Source organism: Plectropomus leopardus, chromosome 14, assembly GCF_026936395.1.
Source record: "Plectropomus leopardus strain MGB_pleo_1.0 chromosome 14, ASM2693639v1, whole genome shotgun sequence".
Lineage (NCBI taxonomy): Eukaryota > Metazoa > Chordata > Actinopteri > Perciformes > Serranidae > Plectropomus > Plectropomus leopardus.
Window position 1 is genome coordinate 11,795,835 of NC_142189.1, and position 16,138 is coordinate 11,811,972.

General features: G+C 38.9%; 1 protein-coding gene across 5 annotated transcripts in view; it reads left to right on the forward strand.

The window, feature by feature from the left end:
* LOC121953371 (single-stranded DNA-binding protein 3) overlaps nucleotides 1-16,138 on the forward strand; it is a 52,031-nt gene that overhangs the window by 22,121 nt on the left and 13,772 nt on the right. For all 5 annotated transcript variants that reach the window (XM_088087397.1, XM_088087398.1, XM_088087396.1 and 2 more), the window contains exon 5: nucleotides 10,473-10,562. In XM_088087397.1, the coding sequence (XP_087943523.1) occupies nucleotides 10,473-10,562 (90 nt within the window). The remainder of the gene's footprint in view (nucleotides 1-10,472; nucleotides 10,563-16,138) is intronic.

Consider the following 16,138-nt stretch of genomic DNA (forward strand, 5'->3'; position numbering starts at 1 on the left):
CTACGACACCCCACATCTGCATCTTTCCTCCCTCCCCCTCTCTTTCCCCACCCTCTTTACTATATCTCTTTACTCTCTCCTTCACCCAGCACACCAGTCCGCCCCCTCTCGTCTCTCGCTCGCCTTATCGCTCACTCCCTCTCCCTCCGACTCTCCTCCTCTTTTCCTATCTCTTCCCTGACCCCCTCCTCCCTCTTCACCACCACTACCTCTATTCCCGGGAGAAGATTGATTGGCTAATCTAGCTGTTTACCCACAATGCCTAGTTGGGCTGTGTAGACAGCATGAAGACAAGAGACAGTTAAGGTATTTGAAAATGGAGTGAGTGGGCAAATGTCAAAACAGCGCAAGAGATGGGAGGAGGGTGGAGGATATGCCTAGTTTTCTTTTTATTTGAAATCGAGTCACGGCAGGAGACCTATGTGTGTAAACATACACCAAAAACAGCGTTATACTGAGGTGTGTGGGAAAAAAAGGAACTATTATTTTAGAAAAATAACAGTTGTGTGTATTTAAAGATGCTCTTCCAAAATTTTCCAAGTAAAACAATACAATAAATCACTAGAAACATACTTTTTTAGTGTATATTTTGGCATTTTTCACTGCCTTGTGGTGCCTTGGAGGATGACACTGGTGTAATTTTCATTTTCTTCCCTATTTCCTTAAATGTTCATGAAATATTTAAACCCAGCTGTATTAGTTACAGTTACCGGCTGTTATGCTGCAGGTTTGACTTACCCACCAGAAATCAGCTTTTTTAATGTTTTTTCAAAAATCCATTAAAACCAGCTCATTTTAAACAACCTAAAAATTGTTTTTTCCCCTAACATTAATTTAAGGCCAAAATAATTTTCAAAAGCAGCTCTGTTTTTCCAAAAGATATTCATGCATGCATTCTGCCTCTGTTTTGCTTCGTCTTTGCCACCAGCTGTATCAGCACGCTGTAATGGAAAAAGTGAAAAGAGCTCCATTAAACTTGATAATTGGCTGTGTGATAAAGTTAGGAAACACTACAGTACACATGTTGCACACCCTGATGTGTTACACGGGAGAGGGAAGCAGTTTGTCTCTGTGTTATTTTAGTTTTCTGTTTTTTTGGGGGGAACAGTGGGAACCGGCGAGGTAATGTGAAACTGCAGGGAAACAGACGGCTCTACTCTTTTAAAATTACACTGATACAAAAAATAGCATGATGCTAGGGATGTCAGTTTTGGTTAATTTTGCTTTCAATAGACCCACTCTCCTTAATTAGTTACTAATTAATTAATTTCAGGGGAAAAAAGCAAAATAATGTGAAATACGAGAGGTGCTTTCTTTTAGTCCAGCGCCGTGTTGACTCAGTGAGCTTTATTTTGGAGGCATATTTATTGCACATTTTCAGGTGCAATACATTTAGTGGTGGTGAAATTTTAATATTTTGTGATGTAATTTGCCTTTTATTTTATTTTCCATAGGCTTTGCTGACAGGCAGCCAGCTAGCTGCGGTAAGATTATGGATGTATTAGGAGAATCTGGATACAGCCATGGGGGCCGGTCCCCGTTTATTCCCATGAGAGCTGCTCATTGGTGCATGAAGGGGAAAAAAACTCTTTTACCTAGATCTACGGGCCCATGAGGCTTGTGCACTAGGGACTTTCGGCGGCTGAGTGAGCATGAGTGGATAACTTAAGTCGGCGGAGCGACTGACTTACGGTTTAGCACTTTGCTAGCTTGAATGGCGGTCTAAAAAAATGTATCTTGCGGTTCTTTTAGACTTTCCAAATGTAAACAAACTAGATGGCTTAAATCTAGATGGTGAAATAAACTGTTTTGCAGGGGTTTTGATGCTCACAAGGAATTGTCCACTGATTTACAGACTTCTCTTTCCTGATGTAAGTCGATGGGAGAAAGTTCATGTGCATCACATAACGGACTTAGACTGTGTAATTCCACTTTTGGCCTCTATGTAAAATTTGCGTCAAAGCCGGACACACTTTCTGGGGGCTTGGTCTCCACTGGTTAGCTAATGTTCACCCCTACACCGGCTGTATCCAGACTTTTTTAATACATCCATGCTGTCAACAGAGATAAGAAGGAAGCTAGATTGCTCCCAGCTTAGCAACTTTGGTCATAACTGGTACTTATCTAAAACAACTAACAGTGGAAATCACGTTAAAGGTTTCATGCTTTCACTAAAAACCTGCAGTGGTGGTTTTAGGTATACTCTCTTATTTGGCACTCACACTTCCAGTCAGGGGTGTAAAAGCAGTGCAGATTTTTGGCCACTTCAACTCCACACTTTGAAATTTAGACAGGTTTTAATAAAACTGACACCCAACATGATCACAGTCACAGAGGTGAGGTGGACAGGGTGAGAGTTTAGGGTGCTGACGGGATCGAGCAAAAGTCTCCACATCACCTGAAAGCTGATTTAAAGTTTCACGTGTGGACGAATTGAGTCCCGTTTTGTTATAATAATGTATTAATAAGAACAACTGTAACATCATCTGTAATTGTAAGTTCAGTTGGAGCAATTTTCTGGTTGTTCTCCTCATATTCTTGTCTTCGCCCTCTCCGTCTTCCCTCTGGAGTGTTGGCTAAGTGGATGTTGTGTCTGCAGCATGTATTAGTGCTGTCATCCGGTGTGTGTGTGTGTGTGTGTGCATGTGTGTTGCACGAGTCCGCCTGTCTGGTTCAGTACTGATGCTTTGGCAGCAGCTTTTGGGGAAGTGTGTGCGTTTGTGTGTGCGTTTGTGTGTGTGTGTGTGTGTGTGTGTGTGTGTGTGTGTGTGTGTGTGTGTGTATGTTTGGTGTGCGTGTCGTGCCAGTTTTGAGGACCAGCTGGGCTTTCAGAGATTGTGTGTGTGTGTGTTTGTGCGTTTGTTTGTCAGACGTGACGGTGAGAGTAGCAGCCGTATCCTGTTGCTCCAGAGCGAAACACACTGTTTTGACTGGGCTGATAAATTAGCTAGATCACCACAGTCAGCTATTTTTCCTCCCGTCTCCACCACTCCCCTCCATCCTCGCTCCTTCACCTCCCCACACCTCCTCCTCCCTCTTTCTTTCCCTCTCTCTGTGTGCTAAGGACAGCAGGTCAAGGAGACAGTGATGAGGTACATATCAGTGTGAACCAGAATGTAGATTAGTACCCTCTCCAGGCAGGGACACACATAAATACAGACACACACACACACACACACACACACACACACACACACAGATACATTGGCTGTCTCTTCCTACCTCTCCCCTCTCTCCATCCAGTGTTTATGTCTCTGTCTTTATCCCTGTGAAAGGTATCAGGCGGAGGTCAATAATGTGTTGAGCACTATTGATCTGTCCGGTAGGTCCTATGGGTGAAAGAGAGGGAGAGGGAAATGGAGAGGGAGGATCAATGCTATTCTGTATAGCCATCTACACACTCTACTGTACCAGCCAATCAGATCATTAGTCTTTTGTTCTCTGATAGATTCTTCATCAACGTTGTGGGTTTGTACTAAGGAGGAGAAGCAAACACAACATGGTGTCCTCACAGGGAGCCACAACTATGGATCAACACGTCACTGTTTAAAATATTTGGCCACAAAGACTGTCGTGGTGCCGCAGGGAAGTGGATCAAGTTTATTACACAGAGCTTTGGGTTGTCCCGATTAAAGCTGAATGAATGTTTACTGTTGCTTTTTGTTGCATATTTGCAGCTGTTTTTGGGTGAAGTGAGATCTAAATCTGCTTCCTACAGACCAGACAATATAAGCGCCCTCTGACCTGGAGGATTTCCCTTCAGTGAAACATATTGACTGTAAAGGCTAGGATGATATGCTTTTGTCCCCATTCGATTTTATCATGATGCAGTTCGATTTGTATTGCGATTCTGATTTATTGTGATTCTACAAGTATTGTGATTCGATAGTATCGATTATTGCAATTTTCTTAACCTTATTAAACAAAAATAAAAGTTGAATCATAAACTTCAAGAGATCAAGTTCCCAGAAGGATGCAAATCATGTCAGTCAGTCAGTCTGGCATTTATTTAAGCTGCAAAGAAAAGTGGTAAATAACATGTACAACAATGATTTTTAGCGGACGTCCAGTTCGTGATATTAAAGATATATAAATATTGCAGTAGTTTCATCAGTGGGGCCTGTAGGCTCAATCACCAGTGTTACCTCATTCAGCGGGAGATAGTGAATTTACAGGCATTTATTTGAATGAAAATTCTTGTGATTATTACTTAAAAGGCTACTACTAACGGTTATTTTCATTAATTAATCAGCCGATTGTGTTTCCCCAATTACTCATTTGGTCTATAACATGTCAATAAGCAGTGAGAAAAAAAAATCACAAGTTCCCAGTTCAAGGTGACATTTTCAGGTCCCAAGATATCCTGTTTACCTTCCTTTTTTATGTGTAAAGTTTAATTTAAGTTAGTATTGTAAAGATTTTTTTTAAGAGATTACATTAAGGGGCATTGATTTATATATTTCTTACAAGGTATTTTTGGGTAGTAGATAGGTAAGAGGTGACAGAAGACAGCAAGAAATGTCCTTAGCCAGATTTGGACAATGTGGTTACATAGTATGTCGCCCAACGAATGCGTCAGTGTGATGTTTCATTGTAAAAAGATGGAAAGCTGTCGGCCACAATGTCAACAAACTGTGGAGTGAAATTCTCATAAAGTAAGCCACTATCTGCTCTGGAATTAAAGATATATGTTAAATATATATGAAAGTCTTTACAAATTTTTATTAGTTATTTCCATGACTACTAGTGCCATAGTAGTTGAACTTTGTTTTATTTTAGCTTGAGTGTTAAAATAAGATAATTAGATACTATTTACTCTTGACCTATTTTCTGTTTTATGGCGAAGAAAATCTCACTTCGTGGATGTGTAGCCAATTAAATTTGAGCTGTTTTTAGTTTTAAAACAGCATATAGCTGGTATAGCTTTTCTCAATATAGTGAGCCAGTCTTTGGGTCCTTAAATATCATTTTAAAGAGACTGACAATGTTATATTACACTGTAAAAATTTGCTAAAGTTAGCAGTTCCCCATCCAAAACGACTGAAGCCACAACGATGAGCTACAGTTCAGGTCTGTAGTTCAGATAGAGGGTTATTGATCACCAGGTAACATAAAAACCTACCTAATATTATTTTTGTGCAGACGTGGCTCCGGGAAGCTTTGACACCGTATTTGTGCAGCGCTGCTGAGGAAGGCCATTAAAATATAGTTTACCGTTTAAACAGTGTAAATATTCCCAGACATTTGAAAATGTGTCCCGTGGGTTTTGTTGAACTTTCAGCCAGCGTCAATGAAAGAAACTTATTCTTCTCCTTCCCGCTGCATGTCAGGCATTAAAGCCCTTTCAAGTTGCGCTGCCACCCGGCGCCTCCTTCATTTAAATACTCCTCTCCATACATTCAGCCAGAAAATGAATAATTCAGCTCAACTACAAAAATCCATGTTCGTTATTTCAACTAATTAGTGCCGCACTAATGTCTGCAGTGGATTGTACTGTCTTCTTGAACTCTTTGCATAAAGGCACCTGTACATTCTGTAGGAGTCATTGTTTACCTGCAACAATGTCAACAAGACAAATTCGGGTAGATTTACTTTCTTGGGGAAGTTATTCTGATTCAAGGAGGCAGTATTGTCACAAGGTTTTCCGACAGTCTGCCACATCCGAGAGTTGAAATGGAAAGGTAGATATAGACAGTACTGTGGGCGCCGACACAAAAAAGCACCGTTGGATCCTTTTTTTTTTTTTTGTATTTCCCCAGGCCAGTTGGTTTTAATAAAGACCGACTGCATACTAAATCTGCCTCTGCTGGTGGCAACTGCGCGCTTTCAGTTTGCTTTTAATCAGCAAATTTGGGAAGCAGATAGTCGATCATGAATAGTCTACAACAATAATGTGACCAAGTGATTGATTGAGAATAGAAATCTCTCTCCTCGTAACATTTTTTTCTCCCCTATCATCTTTTTTTTCTGCCTCACTCTTGTATCTCCTAACTCACTCTCGCTCTTGTGCCTTCGCTCTCTCTCCCCTGCATCTTCTTATTCTCTCTCTCTCTGCGCTCCTGGAGCGGGGGATGCCAGGGGGACAGAGTGCAGATAGGACCTGTCTCCATAGCAACAGCTTCTGCAAGCTGCTGACACCCTACTGGGGGGGCTGAGGGGAGGAGAGGTTGTGATGGGGAGGACTAGTACAGGGGTTGGGGCACTGGAAAGGTGTGTGTGTTTGTGCTGGGAAAAAAAAGTGAGGGGGGTCACAGCGAGGAGAAAAGATGGAGAGAAAAGTGTGCAAAAGAAGAGATGGGGGGGGGGGAGGATAGAAGAGGAGAGAAAGAGGCAGCCGACCCGGCTTCTTCCCCAGGGACTCAGTGGCCTGCTCATGTTCACTAGCAGAATTAGCATAAAGATGGGGGGAGGTGTGTGTGTGTGTCAGTGTGTGTCAGTGTGTGATTTTTATGTGTGTTGGTTTCAGATATTCAGGAGAAGAAGGGCAGCGAGTGTATTTGTGTACATGCGTGTAATTGGTAATACGCGTAGTTGTCCAAGCATACAGTGTATGTCACATGGATGTAGTGTGTTCGTTAGGTGTGCGTGCTGGTGGAACGGTAGATATGTGTGTATGTGTGTGTGATTGTGTGTGTGTGTGAGAGAGAGCGACTCCCTCCCCTGGGTCTTAAACCCCCGCCCTGTTCTGGTCCTGTAGCCTGTGGTTCTCCCCTGTCTGCCTCTCTGTACTGAAGGGCTGTACTTTATGAGCCTGTGATGCAACTCTTTGTGTGTCTCTGCGTTTGTGTGTGTGTGTGGATGCGCGTTCATGTGCTGGTGTGCATGTGTGTGTTTGTTCCGGCTTGCTTATGTAAGCACTCTGAACACACGTCTCCATCTATGTGTGTTGACAAGAATACAGTTATATCATATTTAACTCCCGGGCTGAATCATTCACCCCCTCTCCTCTATCCTAGATTCTGGTTTTATTTTTTCCATATTGTTTGACTGAAGTGAAGGAAAGATTGGAAACAGCAGTGTTGTTGTCAGAGGTGGTTTTAAGAGTAGTAATAGTTAAAACAGTTGCTCTCATCAGGTTTAAGCATTGTTCTTTTGCTTTTAAACATCTTTTGGTTCACAGGCTTAAAACTAGGGATGTCCTGGTCCAGTTTTTTTTAGGCCCTGATCCCAAACAAGAGTCCTTTCAAGGTCTAGTATGTAGGATTTAGTGGCCTCTAGTGGTGAGGTTGCAGATTGCATCCAACTGAAACTTCTTCAGTGTGGCGTGTGTTTTGGAGAGCTACAGCGGCCAACACAGGAAAGGCAAATGAGCCAGTGTCCGGTTTGTCCGTTCTGGGTTTTTGTAGGAACTAGAGTCGACAGATTATTGGCCTGGCAGATTATTGGGAGTCGGTAATTGGCATTTTGCAGATTATCACTGAGAAAATTGAGTAAAGTAATTAAAGAGTGCAAAGAAAGTGTCGGCATGGGAAGAACTTTTTCTCTGTAAAACCTCAGGGAGCTGATTTTATTTATTCATTTTTAGTTAAATTTTCGCTTTATAAAAAAGTTGAGGGGAACTTACTGTAAATGATGTTGAAAGTTTCAGTTTTGATTCAACATTTGCTAAAGGTATTTAAACAAAGTTAAGTGTCGGAGTTTGTTATATACCAAATTATAATATTGACTTTCATTGATTTTCACTGTTATTCACTGTTTTCATTGTAAATGCATATAGGTTCCAAACACCAGTTATCGGTTTCATTAACTACTAATAATCTGTATTGGTATCGGCCCTGAAAAAAAACCAATATCGTCGACCCCCTAGTAGAAACAACATGGCAGCCTCAGTGGGAAATGTGCTTTCCATATGTAGATATAAACGGCTCATTTTAAGGCAACGAAAACAAGGATTCTTAGTTTCAGGTGATAATACTCTAATGAACTAATGAAAAAAGTTATGAATATTATTTTACATTTTTACATATATACCCCCCTAAATCCTGCCCACTAGATCCTAAATATTGGATATCTGTCAATGCAGAGCCTGATCTGATAACTATATTTAACAAAATGTTGATTACATTTGTACCTGACATAAATTCCACCCACCTTATTTCTTATAAGCTAAATCCAAATACTGAAGGCCCTAAATCAAAACTATAAAGTTGGTAAACTTAAATTATTGTTGAAGGTTTAGTTGGAAGAATGCAACTCCTAAAATGATGAGCTAGAGAGAAGAGGTATGACATTGCTGGATTTGTATAAACTAGAGAAAGTCCACTCAGCATAGTGGTGTTGTCTTTATTTTAGCAGACATTATCTATTAAAATATGCCATATTGGCCCCATTGGTGAAATGTAACCAAGTACAATTTATCAAGTACTGTGCTTAAGTTCAATTTTGACATATGTGTACTTTATTATAGGATTTCCATGGTATATTTTACTTCTACGCCATTTTACTTTAGAGGGGAATATTTAACTTTTTTACTCTGCTTAATTTATTTTATAATAGTTACCTTTTAATGTCAAAAAAGTGATATGATGAATTACCATTCTACAAGTCTACCCCACGGTTTATAAAGTGTCTAAAACTGGCACGGCATTGACAGACTGACATTAAACGGACATTAAAAAGCTTTTACATTATTTCTGAGTAAGCTGAATAATAATAATGTGTTCTATAAGAAACAAAACATTTAGAAAGGAACCATTCTGCATAATGAGTACTTTTACTTTTGATACTTAAAGTGCATCTAGCTGATATTACTTCTGTACTTTTGCTTAAGTTACAGTCTGAATTCAGGAATTTGCTCACTCTTTAAGTGAATCTAATATTGTATGATCTAATATTGTTAATGTGTGTTTGTGTATGTTGTGACACATAAACCTGATATATAGTTTTGAAGTCATACAATCAAATATTTTGATTCCTTTACAGAGACACTGTTAGTTATAGAAAAGTAGAATTGAATAAGCATCAGCTCCAAACAGGTTTAAGAGTTACAGGTTTTCTTTGCTTTCAATTAGCCTTTTAAAAACAGCAGGTAGGACCCCTTAAAAGGAAACTTTACCTTTTTTAAAAAAGCGAACGTTTCCCCGTAAGAACTGTGAAACAATACCACCTCAACTTATTTGCTGATGACTATTTCCTGTATCTTAAAGTTGTTAAATATTGTTGAGTATATGCAGAATTTAAAAAATAATAATTGTAGATAGAAGGATAGAAAGTTATTATGCTTTTAAAAATGTAGAAGTTTGTTTTATGGGAGGATATTTTATGGAACAAACCAGGAGAGAAAGACAGTATTTTTAATTACATTGTTCATATTTATTGTGATATTTGATAAAAAAAAATACTGATATATTTATAAAAAAATATATACATTATAAATCATAAACAGTGGAAGACAATGTTAAAACTACGATCAGCTAAATTAATGAATTATCTTAAGTGAAACTGTTACAAATAAAATACACCATAATTACCCTGGTGTTAAAAAATGGACCATTTGTTAGCAGACTTTTAATGTTTTAAAATGGTATGGAAGATGACTGTGTAAAAATGTGACACAGAAATAATGCAAATAATATATATTTCATTATTTTTTTATAAAAAAAACAAAGAAACAAACAAAACATATTTATTTTATTTTTTTAAAATACCACATTACAGCCTCCAAAATGACCATAGATTAAATGGACACCTCTAACACTGTGAAGAAAACAATAACTGAATATAGGTGTGTTATTTGTCTGTTGTTTTATTTGCATTTTATATACTCAGCTGTACCTAATAAACTGGCAACTCCAGTGTATATGGTGTTTCAGGGTCATCCAAAGATTCAGTTAGGAATTACCATATTGCTACAGACCCCACACGGTGCCACCGTTATATTGATTTGCATGCAAGAAAATTGTTTAGGAGTTCTGTGGAAACGTGACATCTGGGAGGTTTTACTCCTGCTGTTCATTAAAAAAAAAATCCAACAGAGTGCATTTACATGAGATGGCCTTTAATGAATAATATGAATCATTGCACACATAGTAGATTAATACGTTTTGATTTCAAGCAAGCATAATGGATAGTAAAGCTCATCTTGTTGCTGGTTTTCTGTTTCTGAAACTTGAATGTTTTTCTAAGAGACTCTTCTAGAGCACATAAACAACATTTTGGTGGGATTTGTCCTTGAAACTTTTCTCATAGTTCACAGAAGGAGATGAGCTTCTCCTTTCTTTCTGTCACAGAGATGAGGCGACAGTTTAAAGGTTTTAATAGAGGACACTTTTCTGAATTAACCATTAAACTTTAGATGGTGGGGGGCAGGAGGGGGTGCAGGAGTGTGCTGTGATTGCAGGTGCAGACACTGCCCCCTTTAGTAATTTGGTGGCCAGTGCATCATGTAGATAAATAATACTGTCAAGCTGTTAGAGAGACAAACAGTGACACTTAACAGAAAACATCTAATCACCACGTTTGTGTGTTTTCAGAGCGCAGCGGCAGCGCCAAGCCCTGTGATGGGCAACATGCCCCCGAACGACGCCATGCCAGGCGGTCCCATGCCCCCAGGCTTCTTTCAGGTATGATTTAACCCCTCTGCCACTGTCCTGTGTACTCCTCCATCACCTCCAGTAACACACACGTCTGTCTTTCTACCATTCATCCACCTGAACCTCCAAAATACATCAAGTTCAGTTTAGACAGGGTTTGTATTTTCTTAGAGTTCCCCAGCACAAGGAGAAAACACAGAATATTTGAAGAACCTGTCCCCCTACAGGTGACCTCTGCGCTATAATTAAAACACAAAAATCATTCAAATTTTAGTAATTTTCTGTCAGTTTTTCCTGTAAAAAAGCTTCCCTCTAAAAGCAAAGGCTGAAAATTTCAGACCAGTAAATAGAGCCAGAGTGATATCAACAGGCTGATGTTATTGATCAGTATTAGGTCATTTAACATATACTGGTTTTGGCATTTATGTTTACACACTGGGCAGAAACTGCTTAGAGATGCACCAGTGCAATATTTTCAGTCCCAATTTGATACCTGGACTTTTGGATATCAGCCAATACTGATAGCGATACCTGATACCAAAGTTGATTTAAGCAGTACACCTCACTATATGGAAGCAAATGGGGTCATTCTTTTATGTATAAGACAACAGCAGACTTTACATAAACATTTTTTTTTGTAAAACGCAATGTAAGTAATAGTTTAACAGATTCAGATCAGCGAAATTATTGTTATTATTGAAATAAGAAATCATGCACCAGCAAACTGGTTTAAAAAAAATGTTGAAAATTAACAGGAAATTAAATTAAATTGTAATTTTCTTTAAATGCAACAACAGCTTTGTCAAAATGTGAACAAGAATTAAATCTCTAGTAAAAGAAATCTTAATTGTTTGTTTGTTTAGATCAATGTACCAGTAGTTGTTACCAAGGCAACAGCTGCTCTTTCCGGGGTCATAATATAATGCGTTCTACTGGCTGACGCACAACATAGTCGTGCCTGTGTAGTCACACATTAAAATCAGCCCCATTTTCACAAATACCCAGTAAGCGATATTGGCACATTCCTAAAACTGCACCAATAAAACTTTTCAGGTTTGTGACAAAATATTTTTCAGCTAATTCACTGGATTTTAAATGTCTAAATGTTTTATTTATGTTAAAAAGATCAAATATTCTCAAAAACCACAGTTTGTCTGGAAAAAAAATGGTAAAATCACCAAATTTGTGGCATTTGGTGTTTCACAGGGCTGTGACAATATGTTATATAATTGGTATAACTGTATATATAAAAAGTTTATTGTTCAACTGTTATATTCAATCTTTGTTACAAACTGTTCTTGTTTTATATTTATGTAAAACAAAAATAATATCAACTGGAATCAACTTGCCACCTGATTTTGATAATGCTCATGTATCAATATCGGCCGATAAAATTTAGCATCCTTCAAGGTCCAGTAATAAAGTCCTTTACTCTAAAATCAATAATCGAGTTTGATTAGATGACACCACAGTTCCAAATTCCCCACCCTTTTTTTCTCCTTTTTTTTCCCCCACATTTTCTCAATATTTACACCCAGTCAGACCCTCTGACGCTCACTCCGTTCATTCATCTGCGGCTCGCTCTCGCCGGCTGCTGTTGTTCGACCGATTGGTGATTCAACCATCCCGTATTCATCCTCTCTTACACTCCTCCCATCTCCGTCTCCGTCTGTCTCTGACCTGTCTTGGCTCTGTGAAGGGAAAGGTTTTAGTGTGGGAGATGGCTGTCTGAAGAGCGAAGAGAATGAGACACGCACAGATACATATACAAACACATACAGGCACAAACACACACACACACACACACACACACACACACACACACACACACACACACACGTGTCCTCCGTTAGGCAGCGGTGTGATGGACAGCACTGGCATTTGGCAGGAGGCACGATAAGGTGGTGGAGAAGAGTCGAAGAGGAAAAGCGAGTGACACGATAGAGAGAGGGAAGGATGGAGGGAGATGAAGAGGGGTGAGGAGGAGAGGAGAGGGGGATGTGAAAGATCAGTGCCACCAGGATTGTGGCCCAGTGTTTGTTTCTGTGGCTACCTACCACTCCATTGTTTGCTCGCTGAGAACGAGGCAATGTGCTGAGAGGATGGTGGCGGCGGCAACGGTGGTGGTGAGGGGGGATTAGTGAGAGTACGACTGTGAATAAGCAAGGGGAAGGGTGGGGGAGAGAGGGTGAGGAGAGACGCATGGAAGTGCTATTTATAACATTGGTGGGGGAGTGAGATTGGGCGAGGGTTTGTGTGTGTGTGTGTGTGTGTGTGTGTGTGTGTGTGTGTGTGTGTGTGTGTGTGTGTGTGTGTGTGTGTGTGTGTGTGTGTGTGTGTGTGTGTGTTCCAGGGACCTTATTGTAATGGAAAGCTTTGGTTGTTTGCTGCAAATATGGTTCATGCTCATAGTTAGGGCCGATGTTGTGAAATGTTTTCAGTCCCAGTCCTGTTCTCAACCCTCTGAAACCTGAGAAAATTGGCTTGATTTCTTTATAAAACATGGGAAGGAAGGCAATGAGCAGTGAAAGTAGAAATGACCCAAAATTAGCAAGACATTAGTACAAGAAAATTACCAGAAAATTTGTTTTAAAAAAAAAACAAAAACAAAATTAAAGTAAAAGAACGAAAGAAGAAAGTAAACAAAGGAAATGATCCTGAAAAGCGAAAGAAAAACCTTTTCATATAGTTTTCAAAATGTAGTAATGATAATTATAAATATACTTTACCCTATCTTTTGTCATTTTGTCCCTAGCTTTTAAAAAAAATGTTTTCTAAATCTACTAACTTCTTGCAATATGTGAAACATTTCCTTCCAAGTTGCTCTTTTTCCCATGTTATTTTTTTAGAATAATCGAATCAATTAACTCGGAGTTCAAAGGTTTAAACACTTGTTAAAGCTGTTAAAGGTGTAAAGGTGAAAGCAGCACAAGAAAAGGGATGTTGCTCCAGGTTTCAAAGGGTTAAACCAAGTTTCTGGTCTACACAGTACCTTTTTTATCCCCGATACAAACGAAATACAAACAAGCTGTTATGTAAAACTTTTTTTTTGTTAACCAAAAAAGGCTGCTTGCAAGAATTTTGAAGAAAATACTCTTTAAAAAAATCTACCAATAAATTGGCTGAATTTGAGGTGACCGTGAAGGCCTACGCAAGGTTATTTTAGCATAGATGTTTTTCTTTTTATGCATAAATATCGTATATGAAAATATTGCCAAGTAGGTTTTCACTTACAAGGAATATGCTTTGTTTTTTTGATGCATATATTTAACATGTAATTAGCAAAAAGCATTGAAAAATCACTGACTTTTTATATGGGCTGCGGTGTCTATTTTCAGCATCAATTATCCTGATTATACTTTCTTTATTTTTATTTTTTTTTTGTAATATCAGAAAACAGTAAATTCCCATGACAGTTTCCAGAGCCCAAAGCTATGTCTTCCAATGTTTTGTTTTGTCCGAGCAACAGTTCAAAAAGAGGAGATGAAGGCACTGGCCCTGATAAGAGCGGAAAAGAGACTGTTGCATAATGAGCTATTTATTAGGGGTCGTTAACCTCTTGTCTCGGGGTGAAAAGTCAGCAATAACACAGCAGTGTGTCCGAGAAACTGGGGGGTTGCTTTCATTGATTCGAGGTCGTATTGAAGCAGGCTCACAATCAGCAGGAAAAAAAACTTGTTTTTGTCAGTTATCATGTTTGTGGTTCAAAGTTGCCACTAGTGCCTGTCCTGCTGCTTCCTGTCCTGTTACGCTGAGCCTTTGGCAACACTGCCCCCATGTGGTGGAGAGGAAAAATACACATAGTCCTCTGTGCCGAGGGTTCGTCTTTCCTCGCAGCGTCACATGTTAAAGCGGTCCAGCAAATTAAATTGTGCTTAATGCTAATTTCTGTTGGCTTGTTTGGACTCAAAGAAAAAATTGGAGCTGTTTTCGTGTTGGGCTTTGGCTTTTAATTCTATGTTGTTGTTTTTTTAAAGGGGAACTTGAATATTTTTTAGTCTGGACCCTATCGTCCCATGTTTTTGTCTCTTAAGTGACTAATTTTTGAATTTGCACCGGTAATGAGTGACAGCACTGCAGCCAGCACTTGGGGTCTGCTCGCACCAGCAATATTACTTTAGGGGTTACTGAAAATATCGATACACTTGAGAATTTCAGTTGCATATTTAGTGAGACTGTATTTATTCTTGAAAAAACACTTAATTTTAAATTGTTTTTAAAAAGGTTTCTGCAAGCCCTTTTTTGTCTACTTCCTTTGCTCAGATTGCACACAAAGTAGTGCTATGATGTTGGATGTTACACAGATAGTTATGTAGACTAATGCAGATCCCACTATTCTGACTGCATCACATTTTTTATGCAAAAAAGTAAACTTTCTTCTAAAACTCCTTTTATGCATATGGTGATGATTTCTTTACACTGTTTAAGTTTTCCTGAAATTAGATTATAATGGAATTGCAATACATCACCTTGCAAAAAGTATCGCAATATAGTAAACCGTAACTTCTGTATTGTGATGAGTATTGCATTTCTAGATTCTTGCCAATTCACAGCTCTAATTTACATCCAGTTGAAGTGCTTGTTTTTGCCACTGATTTTTTTTCATTACCTTTTGCTTGTTCTGGTCTGTTTGTTATTGTTTGTAACCAAGTCTTGCCCAAGGAGAAGTCTTGTTCTGAAATCTCGTAAGAGATGAGTTGTTGCAGGACGACAACAGCGGAAACAGGGAGAGTTGGTAAAAGTTGTGCCGGGAAGAGTGTGTTGAAGTACAGAAGGGACAGAAAGAAATATGAAATGGCAGAGAGAAAGGGGGACCAGCCGCAAAAGGCCTGGAGTCAAACCTAAGCCGCTGCAGTGAGGACTCTGTCTTAATGGTACGCTCTCTATATGGTGAGCTACCAGGGTACCACTAAAATATTTTCAGTATCATACTGATTGTTTGCTGATATCCACAATGTAAAGAAGTCTGCAACCGTTTAGAACAAACTTCTCTTTATCAAGACCTGGTTACACACAATAACGAACAGACCGCACTGCTGCACCTCTTTAATATGTTGTATTTTCTTTAATTTCATGCTTTCTACACTCAATTTTTGGCTTTATTTTTTTAAAATATGATCTCATTTTGTTTCCATCATATGTTATGCATTCTGTGCCTTCTATTTCTATCCTTTTTTTTAATTTATTTACGTTTACCAGTATTATTAAGTGGGTTTTATCCATGTGAAGATATTTTCTATGTATTATATTCTGATCTTATCTTATTTTTGCATGCAGGATTTATTATTTCCTTATGTCCTCTATGTTTTTTTCATGCAAAGCACTTGTTGTAAAGCACATTGGGCTGCATTTCCTGTATGAAAGGTGCTGTACAAATAAAGTTTATTATTATTTTTAGTACTTGAAGTGGACAAAAATCGACAGTGTGCACATTGCCCAGAGAGGTTACATTGCAGCCTTTTTTGCCGGTGCCAGCTGCAGAGCTGTCTCTCAATCCTCAACCAATTGCAAAAACACTTGTCTTCATTAGTCACTTACGTACAAAAACATTGGGTTGATAGTGTCCAGGTTCAATAAAATACTCAAGTTTCACTTTAAGGAGTACA